This window comes from Tupaia chinensis, unplaced genomic scaffold (assembly GCF_000334495.1).
Source record: "Tupaia chinensis unplaced genomic scaffold, TupChi_1.0 Scaffold000394_1, whole genome shotgun sequence".
NCBI classification, from domain to species: Eukaryota; Metazoa; Chordata; class Mammalia; order Scandentia; family Tupaiidae; genus Tupaia; species Tupaia belangeri.
The window spans coordinates 97,005-108,284 of record NW_006159896.1 but is presented as its reverse complement, the minus strand read 5'-3'; the positions used below and the strand labels follow the sequence as shown (position 1 = coordinate 108,284).

At 57.1% G+C, this 11,280-nt stretch overlaps 1 protein-coding gene across 3 annotated transcripts; it reads left to right on the top strand.

Annotated features, from left to right (window-relative positions):
- Nucleotides 1-4,151: 4,151 nt before the first annotated feature.
- NTMT1 (N-terminal Xaa-Pro-Lys N-methyltransferase 1) lies at nt 4,152-11,176 on the top strand. Of its 3 annotated transcripts, none has more exons than XM_006153948.3 (4): nt 4,152-4,310; nt 7,564-7,770; nt 8,790-9,042; nt 9,708-11,176. In XM_006153948.3, exons 2-4 carry the CDS (start codon nt 7,609-7,611, stop codon nt 9,962-9,964), a joined length of 672 nt encoding a protein of 223 aa, XP_006154010.1. In that variant the 5' UTR covers nt 4,152-4,310; nt 7,564-7,608; the 3' UTR covers nt 9,965-11,176. The 3 variants fall into 3 exon arrangements, with proteins under 3 accessions (XP_006154010.1, XP_006154011.1, XP_006154012.1); XM_006153949.3 differs by lacking the exon at nt 4,152-4,310 and adding an exon at nt 4,949-5,030; XM_006153950.3 differs by lacking the exon at nt 4,152-4,310 and having other exon boundaries at nt 7,630-7,706.
- Nucleotides 11,177-11,280: the final 104 nt, after the last annotated feature.

Here is an 11,280-nt window from a genome sequence, read left to right as displayed (position 1 = left end):
GTTTGGGGGTGAACGCCTCGGGCTCGGCTCGGCTCGGCTCGGCTCGGCAGGCTGCGAGTGGCTTCGGGCTGCAGCCCGCGGAGCCTCTGTTTCCTCACCTGGAAAATGGTGACGGCAGGCGTCCGCAGGCTTTCGGTCTTGCTGTGACGTTTAAATGCGCAAGACATGTCAATCGCTTAGAATATAGCGCCAGGCACGTCGGACACGCTCAACGACAGGCTGCCGTTCTTACTGCTTAAAGTGATTATTATTTAGGATTTAGCCTCAGCCCCGCTCCCAGTTGCTTTGTAACCTTGGACAAGCCAGTTAAACTTCTCAGCCCCTCTCCGCGCTCTCATCTCTGGCCTGCGGAATCGGAATCGGGTAGAGGCGCACCTGCCTCCTGGGACCCCTCGGCGGGTGTGGACTGTTGAAATTGTTACTATGATTAGCGCTCTCCTGGGAGGTGGGGGCCTGGAACCACAGAGCCCCCCACCCCCCACCCCAGGTTCCGATTCAGTAGGTCTGGGCTGGAGTCAAGACAGGTGTTTTTCACGATCCTACCCCCATTTGGGGAGGCCGAGCCCCATGCTGGGGGTCTCCAAGCTCACTACCTCCCCCCACATCCCACACCCAGATTGTCACCGCTGAGCTGGCTTCCAGGTGGCCTCATACTCACCCTGCTGGGGCTTCCGGGTGGGGCCAGAGAAGGCCTGTGAGTTAAGAGCCCCCACAAGGTGGGCTAGTCCTTGGGAGGGCGCATCTTCCCCACCTGGTCCCTCTGCCAGCCCCTCCCTGCTGCCTCCAGGGCCTTGCCAAGGTCATTGTGATCCGCCCCTCACCCATGGTCACCTGGGAGGCAATGGCACTGAGGCCTGGAAGGTGGAGGGCAGGGCTCTTATGCCCTGTATGTCACTGCTGCAGCCCCAGCGAACACTGAGTCCTGTACCAGGCAGTGGTTGGGGTGAACTCAATCATCCGGGTTTGGTCACACCTCCCAGACCCAAGCTGCTCTTCTGGGTGACCCTGACAGCCCCAGTTTCTTTCTTTCCTTTTTAGAAATTTGCCAGAAGGCATGTGTGCTGGCAGGCGTGTATGTGTGGGGGCTGCCAAGAAAGTACCCCTGGGTGCTGGCAGGTGGTATGGTGGCTAAGGGCGCTGGACTCCCCTCCTGGATCTGGCAGCTTGCTGTCTCACTTTCTACCTTTCTCACTCGTTCGGTCTGTCCTTTTCTGGTCAAATTAAATAAATAAATGAATGGATAAGTGAAGTTAAATAAAATAATTCTTAAAAGAAAGAAAGAAAAGCACCCCTGGGCCAGCGGGTGGTTAAAGGAACTGGACTCCACATGGCTGACCGTGGTTTGAGTCCCAGACCTGGCAGCATGCTTTCTCACTTCCCCTCTCTCTCTCTGGTTAAATGAACTAATAATAAAAATAATAAATGATGTTAAATAAAATAATTCTTTTAAAAAATGAAAGCACCTTTCACGGGACATGGTCATACACAATCTCTTCTTCATTTCTCCTTCCTTTCAAGATTTCAGACACGCACACACGGCCATGGTGTTCCCCAAGTCGTGAGGTCCGAGGCTTGAACCTTCCCCATGTGGGATCGAGCCACCTCACCACCAGGCCACAGGCTGGCCCAGAGACCGCATTTCACGTCACACTCTGCGTGAAGCAGGGTGACTGTCACCCTTCTCAGGGCTCCTCGGTAAAAGGGGCTGACAAGCACTGACCTGTGATCTCTGCTGGGAGAAGGCAGGGAGAAAGCTCAGAGTGGTGTGGAATTCAGGTAGGGGTGGGACAAGGGCAGTTTAGACAACTATCTCACTGGCTTGGCCTTTTATACTTTAAAAATGAAAAATATGGGACCAGCAGTTGGCGTCGTGGCTATGTTGCTGGACTCCCGTGAGGTCGACTGCGGTTTGAGTCCCGGACTGGGTGGCTTAAACTCACGCTGGGCACGTGTGCCTACGTCCCCAAGCTCCCAAGAGAATGGAGGAGAAGGGATTGCGGCATGGGGTGATTTTTCACTTTCTGTCTCTCTCTGTCTTCCTGGTGAGCGCACATACCCGATGGCCAAAACCTCTCCAAAAAATGAAAAATATGACTTTGCAATTCAGATCCCAGACATCTTCCTGGAGGAGGGGTCGACAAAAGACGTATCCATTTTCCACAAATGCTCCTCTATTGGGCATGAAGGGACATACTTTGCTGGGAAGTTAGAATGTTGAGTGAAGGAGGTAGAAATGTTTTTTTCTTTTCTTTTTTTCTTTCTTTCTTTCTTTTTTTTTTTTTTAGAGGTTTTTGCTATAGGGCGTGTGCGCTCGCCAGACAGACAGAGAGAGACATAGAGACAGAAAGCGAGAAATCACCCCCCCAGGGGAGATGGTCACGCAGGAATCCCTTCTCCTCCATTCTCCTCTCGGGATCTTGGACACGTATGCACACGTGCCCAGCGTGAGTTTTAAGCCATCGGGTCCGGGACGCGAACCACGGTCGACTACGTGGGAGTCCAGTGACATAGCCATTATGCTAACTGCTGGTTCCCGAGGAGGTAGAAATGTTAATATTTAAAGGGTATGTTAGGGCTTTTTGTTTCTTCCATGAGAGAGAGAGACAGACACCCCCCCAGCAGGGTCCTGGCACCACAGTCTACCCCAGCCTCAGACAGTCTGGGATCATGGGCATGTACCTGCTTGGTGTTCTCTCCATGCAAAGGCTAAACCTTCCTTAGGGGCGAGCCTCCCAGAGTGTCTCATTTCCCTGCTGTGCCATCACCAGGCTCCTGCATTTGAGCTTTGTATCTTTTATTTTATTTTGTTTTGACTTTTGCAGCAGGGTGCATGTGCTTATCAAAAAGAGAGAGACTAGGGAAAGTGAGAAGTCACTCCCCAGCAGGGGCAGCCATGCCACAATCACTGCTCCATTCTTCTCCCAGCATTTTGGACATGCACACACACCCCTGGTGCGTTTTTCAAGCTGCTGGGTTCAGGTCTCAAGCCAGGGAGAGGGCCATGTGGGACTCAGCGCTTTAACTGTTAGGCTACCTGCTGGCCCAGAAATTTATGAATGGGGGAAGGGCAGCCTTTGGGAGTGGAAATATCCAGGACTTTCTCTTCTTTATTTGGGCCGACAGCTTGTTAGCATTACCATTTCTTTTCCTTTTTTTTTTAAATTTTATTTTTTATTTTTTGGGCTGGTATATTATTTAAAGATGCTTGGGCTAGCAAGTAGCATGGTGGTTAAGACGCTGGATTCCTACATGGCCAACTGAGGTTAGAGTCTGGACTGGGCGGCTTGATTAATAACAAATCAACCAATCACTGTTTAAAAAAACAAGATGCTCAAGGAGATGGTTGGATTTTAGAAACACTGACTTTCCCCTCTTTTTCCCAGTGAAAAACCCACAGAACATTCATTTTTAAAATTCCAGCCAGGGGGAACCAGCAGTTAGCGTAATGGCTATGTCGCTGGACTCCCACGTAGTCGACCGTGGTTCGCGTCCCGGACCCGGTGACTTAAAACTCACGCCAGGCGCGTGTGTGTGCGTGCCCAAGATCCCGAGAGGAGAATGGAGGAGAAGGGATTGCGGTGTGACCATCCCCCCTGGGGGTGATTTCTCGCTTTCTGTCTCTCTGTCTGTCTGGCAAGCGCACGCGCCCTATAGTGAAAAACCTTTCAAAAAAAAAAAAAAATCCCAGCCTAGGGACCAGCAGTTGGTGTAATGACTATCTCTGGACTCCCACAGTAGTCGACCACAGTTCGAATTCCGGACCAAGTGGCTTAAACTTATGCCAGGCGCGTGTGCGCACGTGCTCAAGATCCCCAGAGGAGAATGGAGGAGAAGGGATTGCGGTGGGCCATCTCCTATGGGGGGTGATTTCTTGCTTTCTGTCTCTGCCTCTCTCTGTATTTCTTGCGAGCGCACGCACCCTATAGCAAAAACCTCTCAAAAAAAAAAAGAAAAGAAAAGAAAAGAAAAAGAAAAAGAAATAAATAAATAAAACTCCAGGCTACAGCCTCCTAATGGGCCAGAGCAGGGCTTGAGGGAGCCAGAGGTCGGCACCGCGACTGTCTTTAGCTCGGGTAAGCTCCGGGAGGGGAGGGGCTAGCGACAACAGGGCGGAGCCACGGGAGACCCCGCCCCCGAACGTCCGGAAGTGACGTAGGCGGACAAAGGCAGCGCGCGCCGGGAGCTGTAGAGCCTGGCGGTGATCTGGAGGAGCTTCCTTGGCCCGTGGGGTTTTCGCAGCGGGCGCCGCCGCCGCCTTCCCTTCCTCGTCCCTGATCTCTTCTCTCAGGTCCCGGGAGTCCCCGCCCGGGGTGAGTAGCGCGAGGTGACGGGAGGCGACCGGCGGGAGGGGTGAGGCCCCGACCCCCAACTGCCTCGGCGCCCTGAGGCCCCTCGCGTCATGTGACCCGGGCGCGTGCGCTCGTGCCGGCCTGGGCTCCACGTGCGCGTCCCCGGGAGGCCCGCGGCCGGACCTGGATGGGGACCGCGGGGCCCCAGGGTCCGGATAGAGGCCAAAGCGGGGCGGAGCGCGCCGGTCCCCAGGCGGCAGCAAACCCGGTTCTCTGAGCCTCAGTTTCCCCTCTGAGAAACCGGTTAAGGCGACCGCCCGCTCGGAGGGCAGAGCGGGGCACAGTGAGGGGCCCGCTGCCTGGAGTTGCTGTCACGTGTAACCTTGGGTCCGGCCCCAGGTCCTAAGACAGCTGCCGCCCAGAGCCCTTGCGGCCAAGGTCAGCCTGTGTGCGGGAGGCTGCCACGTCCCAGGGCCCGGGCCTCGCCGCCCACCGCCGCGCGCTCTCCTCTCCCAGGGCCTGGGTTATGGCCTCCGACCGAGGACTGGAGCAGCTGCGTTAGAGGCCCTGCGGCGGTGGGGCGCTTAGAGTGCTTGTGATACCCAGAGTGACTGGGCAGGCCCCCGGCCGCAGTCACGTTTATGAACATCGGCTGTTGGAGCAAGTGACAGCCATGCATTTCCTGGCCTCGGTGTGCTTTCCCCAGCCGCTCCTAGAATCCAGCATCCAAGTGGAATTCTTGTAAGTTATTCAGTGGGCCCCGACAATTAAAGGAATTAAAATATAAGGTTTTTGGTAAAGTGGAAGCTTGCGTTGTCGGTTCCAGCCTTCATGTTACCAATTTTGAATGTAGGATTTTCTTCAAAGCTTATTATTATTATTTTGGAGAGGGTTTTTTTTTTTTTTTTTTTGCTATAGGGGGTGTGTGCTCGCCAGAAAGACATAGAGAGCGAGAAATCACCCCCTGGGGGGATGGCCACGTCGCAGTCCCTTCTCCATTCTCTTCTCGAGATCTTGGGCACGCATGCACATGCACCCGGATCAAAGTTTTAACCACCTAGTCCAGGACCTGAACTGCGGCCAACCACGTGGGAGTCTAGCGACATAGCCAGTATGCCGATTGCTGGTCCCCAAAGCTTATTCTTTGGTTCCTCTGACAGCCAATGAGTAAAGGCACACCTTGTGTCAGCCCAGGGCTAGTGGCGTTCAAGGTGATGTCCCCACATCCTAGACACGGAGGCTGGCAGGGCAGGCACAGCCTGGTGGTATCCAGTCGTGGGATCAGCAGTGAAGCCGAGTGCCTAAGCTGTGTGGATGCAGGCAGGACACGGTGATGCGTCCCGGCTATTGTGTTTGCTCTCCAGGAGCTCCCGATCTAGTGGGAGGGCTGAGGGCCAAGCTCAGTGAGCCTGGGTTGAATGGGTGTTCTGGCCTGGCACGAGGACTTGGTTTGAATGCCATCCTGTCTGGGTGATGGAGGATGGGCTGTGGTGCCTGTTGACAGGGGCAGGGCAGCCCCTTGGCCTGAATCCATCAGACCCAACCACATAAGCCATCCCCAAACGCAGGTGTGTGGTCACATTCCACTGGTGGCCACTTTCTGTGGACCCGCAGGAGCTCCAGTGCCATCCACCCCACACAGGAAGCTGCAGTCCTGGGGGACGGCAAGTCTCCACTCTGCTTGCCCCGGACTGCAGGGTGGGAGTGAGTTCATTCCAGCAGTGAGCTGCCATGTCTCTCCAGAGGGCAGCTCCCGGTGCTGGGGCCCAGTGTGGGCACTGGGGTGAGCCAGTGGGGTGCAGTACTTAGAACTGAGGTCCCTCACCTGTTAGCCCAGCTAGCTCCGTAATGGGTGCAGTGATGTGCAACTTGTCATCCTCATGGCCCCAAACCCTGTCCCTGAGCAGTGAGGTGAGGGGAACAGTCTGGGAGTGGAGACAGGAGTCCGAAGAGGGGTTTGAGCAGGCCAAAACAAAGCACAGCCCTAAGGACAACTGGACCCTGGGAGGGCGCTCTCTTCCGACCCTCAGCAGGCCAGCGTGTGAGCCGTCCCCAGGCCCAGCTGCGTCTTCGCGGGGCCTGCGTGTGCTAGAGGAGCACGGTCTGGGTCTGGGCGTGAGAAGCAGGGCTCTGCTCTCAGCAGCCGGGCGGGCTGGGCCACGCTGTTCGTGCCTCACCCACTGGCGACCTCCTCTGCCGAAGGCTGATCAGTGGCAGAAGCAGAACTGCGTCGTCAGGAGCTTCCGGAGCGGTTCTGCAAAAGTCCAGGGTACAGTTGTGCCTGTGAGCTGTAACCAGCGTGAGCGGGGACTCGCTTCAGCTCTTCTCGAGCTCTGTCCCCTCCATCCTCCTCCTCTACCCCTGAATTACGTCCCGGAGGCCTTCTGCACTTTTTTGTTCTCTCTCTCACTACTTCCTCGGAAGCCTAAAGCATGCCTCGGTCTTAGGGGTTTTATATTCATTATTGGACGCCTAAACCAGAGCCCCACACGCAGGCTGTGTTGGCCCCATAGCCCCCAGGTCGGTGACTTGACTGCAGCCCGAGGAGAAGGGGTGCCGGGAAGGACACCCCTCCCAGAGCAGAGGCCTCTGCTCTCACACCCTCTGGGGGAAGCCGCAGTGAGGCTGAAAGACAGTACACAGCGGGATTTGGGGTAGAGGTGAGGGGGCTTCAGAAAGTTCCTGAACAGCGCAGTGCAAGCTGGTTTGGGTGCCCATGGGTGACGGTGGCACCTGGCTTACGGCGTCAGCAGGGATGGCCCAGGGCCGGCAGGTGTCTCCGCGTGTGTCAGGGAGCCTGCGCCTCCCAGCTGCTGACCGGGCCTCAGCACCACTGCCCCCTTTCAGCTAGGGCTGGGCACAGCCCTGCGCTCAGAAAGTTTGATCCGCGTCCCTGACTGACAGGCTAGCCCAGGGCGCTCGCACGGACGTGGAGTCTGCTGTTCTCCAAGCCTAGACTCCTTTCAGGCTCACCTCTTCCAACATCCTCTCCCTCTTTCGGCTTTGCAGCTGTTTGAAAGTATATTTCTGCCACAGGGAGAGATGGGCACCCCAGCAGGTCTGCGTACAGCAGCTCAGACCTCGGTCATGTGAGCACATCAGGGAAGCCCCAGGATGCCCACCCAGGGCCTTCCCATGTGGGTCCACACCTGGCACTCCACCATCTACCCTCAGGCACTTTCTGCCCCTGTCCCTGCCTCCTGCCAGTGTTTCTTGCCCTCCAGGGTCTTGCGGCCGGCCCTGGCTGGGCTGACTCCCCACTTCCCCTCCTTAGGGCTGCAGCGGCTGAGAGTGCCCGAGCAGGCGGTGCGGTGACAGCATGACGAGCGAGGTGATCGAGGACGAGAAGCAGTTCTACTCCAAGGCCAAGACGTACTGGAAGCAGATCCCGCCCACGGTGGACGGCATGCTCGGGGGGTATGGCCACATCTCCAGCATCGACATCAGCAGCTCCCGGAAGTTCCTGCAGAGGTTTCTGAGGGTAGGAGGTCTGGTGTGCTCTCCAGGAGGAGGGCTGTGGCTCATGGCAGTGCCTGCGCAGCATGGGCTGCCACTGTCCGCACGCAGCACTGCGGTCTCGAGGAGCAGGGCTGGGAGGGCGAGGGGTACAGCTTCTGGACTGAAGCTTTCCATGAGCTAGTTAGCGGGGGGCTGTCACACCGGGCCAGAATTGAGCGTCCTCTCTGAAATGGTCCAGTTTTGCTAGGACAGAACCTGTTCTCGGGCTGTGCTTGGGAGCGTCTAGGCTGTGGGTATGGGCGCTTCTCCCGACACAGACTCCTACTGCTCGCTGTGTCAGCCGTTCTCCCCACTGCCGCCTCCCTCAGTACCAGGCTGCCCTGTGGCACAGCCTCCCACCCCACGCTCCTTTCTGCTTCTACCTCAGCCAGCCCTGGGGCTGCCGCTCCCTGCTCTGTCCAGAATCTTCCTCTCCCACGCCTTCACACCCCAGCTTTGTTCCCCAGGTGCCTCGCTGAATTCTGTGCTGTCATTTTCTTGGGGCCATGGGAGTAAGAGTAACACACCTGTTTGGGTTAATGCCTTTGGTGAAAATTGGCTTTTGTTTTAGAACTGTGTGGCCCAGGGACCAGCAGGTGGCTTGGTGGTTAAGGCGCCGGATTCCCACGTGGCCGACCACAGTTTGAGTCCTAGACCTGGCAACTTAAAAATCACTCCATGCGCCTGTGCGTGTGTGCCCAAAATCTCAGGAGGAGAAAAGACGAAAAGGGATTGCAGTGTGGCCATCCACCCAGGAGGGTGACTTCTCACTATCCCTTTCACTCTCTCCAGTGAGTGCAGATGCCCCTGCACAAACCTAAAACGAAAGAAAAGAATGTGTGACCCTGGAAGTGTCCCACACTGGTGTCCACCTCCCCTCCCCCCCAGCTGGCTGCAGCTTGTGTGGTGTCCTGAGCCGAATCTGACTCCAGGGGTTGGAGGGAGGGCTCCTCTGCAGTGGTGGGCCCCTCTGATGGCTCACGTGCCTTCTCTGCCTTTCAGGAAGGCCCGAACAAGACAGGAACGTCCTGTGCCCTGGACTGTGGAGCCGGCATCGGAAGGATCACCAAGCGGCTACTCTTGCCGCTGTTCAGAGTGGTAGACATGGTCGACATGACGGAGGACTTTCTGCTAAAAGCCAAGACCTACCTGGGGGAGGAGGGCAAGAGGGTGAGGAACTACTACTGCTGTGCTCTCCAGGACTTCAGCCCGGAGCCGGACTCCTATGACGTCATCTGGATCCAGTGGGTGATAGGTGAGGCCGCTGCCCTCCACCCCGCGAGTTGGAGCCGGGGCAATGCCCCTGACACAGGAGAACCCTGGGGGTCCCTGGCCCCACATTTCTCAGGACTGGTGAGGAGCCTCCCCAGAAGGCAGGTCGCTCTTCCTAGTTTTTCTCCCAGTTGAATACCTGCGGTGTGGGCAGATTTGGGCTGAAACATCTGAAATGACCAGTAACAGTGTGAGCGATCCCTGCCTTGAGAGGCCTTCCTGCCCACCTGGCCAGACAGCATGCCTATAGCGCCATGCCCCAAACTGATCCCGTAGCCGGCCACTGGACCAGTGGTCGGTCAGGTTTTCTGGGGCAAGCTGCAGGTCTGTCTGGTCTCGTGGTCTGGCTTTGTAACTGTCATCCCAAGAAGCCTCTGACATTGAAGGTAAGGAGGACACCTAGAAATGCAGGCAGTGCTGAAGCCTCCGGCAGGTACACTCCCAACCTGGCAGGACGGGGCGGTGGGCAGACTTACATGACACAGGGTTTAGTAAACCTCTAAGGACTCTTGAGAGTGCCAGAGAGGCCTCTGTGAGGCACAAAGTGCTGGGCACAAAGCAGCGTCCAGCGAGCAGTAGCCGAAGCCCTCTCCCCGGGGCCCGCACACGCTCTGCCGTTCCTCTGGTAACCAAACTCTACCTCCATAGGCCACCTGACGGACCAGCACCTGGCTGAATTCCTGCGGCGCTGCAAGCAGGGCCTCCGCCCCAACGGCATCATCGTCATTAAAGACAACATGGCCCAGGAGGGCGTGATCCTGGACGACGTGGACAGCAGCGTGTGCCGGGATCTTGAGGTGGTCCGCAGGATCATCCACAGCGCAGGCCTCAGCCTCCTGGCCGAGGAGAGGCAGGAGAACCTCCCCGACGAGATCTACCACGTCTACAGTTTTGCCCTGAGATGAGTGGCCGGCAGGAGGAGCGGACAGAGCTGGGTGGGCAGCTGGTGGCTGGGCCGGACCTGGGCTCCATGCTGAGTCTGGAAATGTCCAGAGGCCATTAAATACACCTGTCTGCTGCCGCTACCTGGACAGACTCTTTCAGTGGGCAGAGCAGGCCCAGCACAGAGGGGTGCAGCTGGTAAGGCAGTGACAGGAGCCTGGCCTGCTCTGCGGAGGCCGGAATGGACGGTTGAGGCTGGAGCAGCACAGCCCATGGGCTCCCTACTCCAGAAACCGCGGTTCCCTGAGTCCCCAGCCTGGCTTGCCAACAGAGGCCTGGCTGCTGAGGACTGGAGGGTGGTCTCTGCTTAGGGGACAGAGAGGAGCCAGGCTGATGGTACTGTGGGTGCCTGCACTCCTGGCTGGGCTAACTTGCCCCCGGTCTGTGGGACGGTGCCACTGTGGGAGTGTTCACGTGCCAGGTCTTGCTTAGTGATGGGGTCCTGGTGTCCTTAGCATGGTGGTCACAGCAGCCTGCAGCAAGGGAGTGCCTAGGGTTCCTCTTTTGCAGGCATTTTCAGACGGAAATAAAAGGGGTGAACCCCTGTACTGTGAAAGCCCCAGCTGGCCTGGACTGGTGCTGCTTTATGGACAAGTGTCACCTTGAAAACTGTCCCCAGTTTTGTATCTCCTGCCAGCCACCTGGCTGCTGGGAGATCCTCCCTGTGTGGGGGTGGGACTGCTCAACAAGGACCTGCACGGCCAAGTGACTGTTTAATGGTACACATAAACACGGCATCTGGTCTTGGTCCCAAAGGCCCTTACACAGTTCACAGTGACCGTGACCCAGAAACGACCTCAGGAGGGAGGGCTCAGCATCCAGCAGCTGTCAGTTTTAGGTCTGTGGCTGCTCCCTCGGGCTCCCCCGACACAGCCCTTTGGAAGGGCCATGCCCAGCTCTGTACTTGACTGTGTCTCAGCATGAGGCATGGACCCAAGGCCCTGGGTCCGGCGTGGGCAGAACAGTCATTGGAGCACAGCCCTGGGGGTGTGGTGGGCAGAGCCACAGGGCCTGGAGCTGGGAGCTGCATGAGCAGCCAGACTCCCGACACCAGGTGGGCCTGTGGGCACCTCGTGCCTTCTCCCCCCGCCCCGCTCACCCAGAGCTTCTGTAACAGGATTTGGAGTGAAAGGGACAGGGCTTGGCCCTTGGCAGGGCGGCACCCACAAGACATACACCTGGCTTGCTTCTGGCTTGAAGTGCACCTCTGTGTGGGGGAAAAAGCGGGTTTCTTTTTCTTTTTTTTTTTTGAGTTTTTTTTTTTTTTTTTTCTCCTTTT

What these genes read in the sequence shown, in the direction of transcription:
- NTMT1 (XM_006153948.3), top strand. Translation starts at nt 7,609, where the DNA reads ATGACGAGCGAGGTGATCGAGGACGAGAAGCAGTTCTACTCCAAGGCC. An exon ending in TCCTGCAGAGGTTTCTGAGG is followed by an intron (nt 7,771 to 8,789) that starts GTAGGAGGTCTG and finishes TCTGCCTTTCAG; the next exon opens with GAAGGCCCGAACAAGACAGG. An exon ending in CTGGATCCAGTGGGTGATAG is followed by an intron (nt 9,043 to 9,707) that starts GTGAGGCCGCTG and finishes CTACCTCCATAG; the next exon opens with GCCACCTGACGGACCAGCAC.